This window comes from Terrapene carolina, unplaced genomic scaffold (assembly GCF_002925995.2).
Source record: "Terrapene carolina triunguis isolate 2854851 unplaced genomic scaffold, T_m_triunguis-2.0 Scaffold166, whole genome shotgun sequence".
Lineage (NCBI taxonomy): Eukaryota > Metazoa > Chordata > Testudines > Emydidae > Terrapene > Terrapene triunguis.
Genome location: NW_020664517.1, coordinates 514,420 through 517,300, shown reverse-complemented (window position 1 = coordinate 517,300; position 2,881 = coordinate 514,420). Strand labels below are relative to the sequence as shown.

Below are 2,881 nucleotides of genomic sequence, written 5' to 3'. Positions count from 1 at the left end.
CCTGTGCCCCTTCCCCTCCCCCTCCTGCCCTGTGCCCCTACCCCTGCCCATCCACCCTGCCCTGTGCCCCTCCCACCTCCTCTACCCACCCTGCCCTGTGCCCCTTCCCCTTCCCCTCCTGCCCTGTGCCCCGCCCTCTGCCCATCCACCCAGTGCCCCTCCCCATCTCTACCCGCCCTGCCCTGTGCCCCTGCCTTATGTCCCTCGCCTGCACACCCTGCTGTGTCCCTTCCCCTCCCCCGCCCACCCTGCCCTGTGCCCGACACCCGTTGGGTGGGTGACGTTACAGATCGTTACCTGGCAGGAGGAGGCGCCGGCCCCCCCAGCACAGATCATGGAGCTGGTGATGCGACTGCCCCAGTATTGCTGGCACTGGCTCACCGTGACCAGGGGCAGGGCCACCTGCTGCAGCCAGACGGCCCCACCGCTCGCTGGGAAAGAAACCCCCAATCAGAGCCAAGGGTGGAGACAGCCAGACACCCAGAGAAGTACCTGCGAGCTGCCTGCTGGTTGCACTGCTATGCAGTGGCCTGGTGCCCCAGCGCTGGGCGCCGCATGGAGCCAATACGGGTGGGCGAGCTCCAGGCTGCCCCCCTCCCCCCCCCCGGAGCTGGCATCGGACTGTGGGTACGTACCGGTGCCGCTGGTCCGCCCCCAGCCGGTGGTGATGCAGGTGGGGTTGGCTGGGAGCGACTCGCTGGCTGTAGCCAGGCAGACGGGGGACACGCGGGCACCCAGCTGGGCGGGGGAGGCGAGCTTCAGCAGGGTAATGTCGTTGTTCATGGTGTTGGCGTTCCAGTAGGGGTGGGTGATCGCCTGCATGGGGGCGGGACAAGCAGCCCTTAGCACCGGGGGGAGGCTGGTGTCACCCCAGGGGAGCGCGGCCTTGCCCTCGCTGCTCCCCTAGGTGCGATGCCATCCCGCCCCACTCGCTCGCTGGATCCTGCCTGCCCTGGTGCTGCCCCGAGGGACAGTGCTGATCTGGGCACGGGGCCTCGCCTCACTAACTGCCCGCTCCCGGGGCTCCCGCGGCGCTGGCCTGGGGGAGCACAAGGGACTGGGCCACACTCCCCAAGGGCTCGCTCCAGGCCAGGGCCTCCATGGCTCCCATCGCCATGGGAATGTGCCCATCTCCAGGAGGCGCAGGGAGCCTGGCCCAGGGAGCCCCGGGCAGAGCTGGGCAAGTCCCAGCCTAGGGCTTGTCCCTGCACCCATCCCTGCTGTGTGGAGAATGGGCCCCCATGCCCGGCCGTGCCACTGCCAAGGGGTGCTGAAAAGGGGGTTTGCCTCTGCCAGCCCCTTCTCTTCCCCCACCAGGGCACAGCCCCAGGCACAGAGCTGGGGTGCCTGCCCCCCACCCCTGGGCTCTGTGGGACTGCCCAGCATCTTGCCCCCCTCTCTGCAGCGCCCTGGATGGCATTCGGGGAGGACTCACCTTGGCAATGGACTTGACCTGGACTGGCTCAGATCCGGAGCTCCTGTCGTACTCCCCAAGGATGGCAAAGTGAGTCCCGGCTCTGCAAGGGAGAGAGCCAGTGGGGCTGGGCACCCAGGGATTCACCCTAGGAGCCCCTGTGCCCTCCAGTGGGCCACCTCTGCCTGCCCTGCTGCAGCCCAGGGGAGCTGCCCTGTGGCACAAGTGTCTCCTCCTCTGAGCCCCAGAGGGGCCAGGCTCCAGCCAGGGGAGACGGCTCCAGGGAGGCTCAGCCGTGGTGGGGCATGGGGGCCTCTCACAGCCCCTCCTTAGCAGGGGTGTTTGTTAATGGCGGGTGGAGCAGCAGCATCCGGGTCTCAGGCCCTGGGTTGGCAGCAGGGAACTGGCAGGAAGGGCTGGGGCTGGGGCAGCCCCAGGGCAAGGGGCAGGTCGGCTCTTTGGCTCCATTCTTCCCAGGAGAAGAACCTCAGCACTGGGTAGCGGCCCACCTCCCTCCCTCCCCGCCCCCCAGGCCCTAGGCAATGCCCAGGATCTCGAACCCTCTGCTCACCTGGGGAGCAGAGCCACGATCTTACCCCTGCGCCCAGCTCCCCCGTGCCCCAGGCCTGCTCTGCTCAGCCCACGGTGCCCCACTGCCGAGCTGGGGCTGGATGTGGGGCAGCTGCGGGGCGGGGGTGTCGCTCGCTGGGGCTGTCCCTGTGCCCAGGCGGAGCCGCGGCACTAGCCAATGCAGAGCGGCTCCAGTGACTAGCCTGGCCTGCGGCACCGTCTCCTTACCTGACTTGGCAGTGGGCAGCTGTCACCACCCAGTTCTGGTTGATCAGGGAGCCGCCGCAGAAGTGGAAGCCGTTGCTTTGCTGGAACGAGAATGGCGGGGAGGAGAGGGAGCCTGGGACGGGCTGAGGGACCAACCCTGGCATGTGCCCAGCGCTCCGGGCCCGGGGGAACCTGAGCTGCCTGACTGCAGGTTGGCACTTAGCCTGGCATTGGCAGCCTCTGCCTCTGGGTGGCTGGCACCACCTGTGACGTTATTGACATAAACTGGGACCATATAGATCATTGTTGCAACCAAGGTCCTGTAGTGGCACCCAAATCTTGTACAAAGGGGGTCAAATGGGGTGTCTAAGACAAGGTTATGGTTTACTGGTTATGATTATGCTGTCTATATGTGTGTATCAGTTTTGTAGTTGAAGTTATGAATATTGGCTCTATACTGTCTGTCTGACAAACTTATGCTATGCTTCTGGGTGACATCCCAGACAAGCTGGTGTTAGCTCTGCCCAGCCTGCTTGATGGCCCATTAAGGACCATCAGCTATACAATGGACCCATTGAGAGAAGGCAAATATGCCTTCAGACTCAGCAAAGTATGCAGGAACTGGCCCATGTGACTCCAGGCTCCATCTTGCTGTAATTTTCCACAGTAAGAACAAAGAGGTGTTCTTAC

The 2,881-nt window shown here is 64.9% G+C and overlaps 1 protein-coding gene across 1 annotated transcript in view; it reads right to left on the bottom strand.

Moving 5' to 3' along the window:
* The window catches only part of LOC113406939 (chymotrypsin-like protease CTRL-1), a 15,493-nt gene that overhangs the window by 391 nt on the left and 12,221 nt on the right, over positions 1–2,881 (bottom strand). Inside the window, exons 2-5 of the mRNA XM_026653854.1 lie at positions 2,213–2,292; positions 1,436–1,517; positions 636–816; positions 298–431 (exon numbers count right to left, since the gene is read on the bottom strand). Coding sequence (XP_026509639.1) covers positions 298–431; positions 636–816; positions 1,436–1,517; positions 2,213–2,292 — 477 coding nt within the window. The remainder of the gene's footprint in view (positions 1–297; positions 432–635; positions 817–1,435; positions 1,518–2,212; positions 2,293–2,881) is intronic.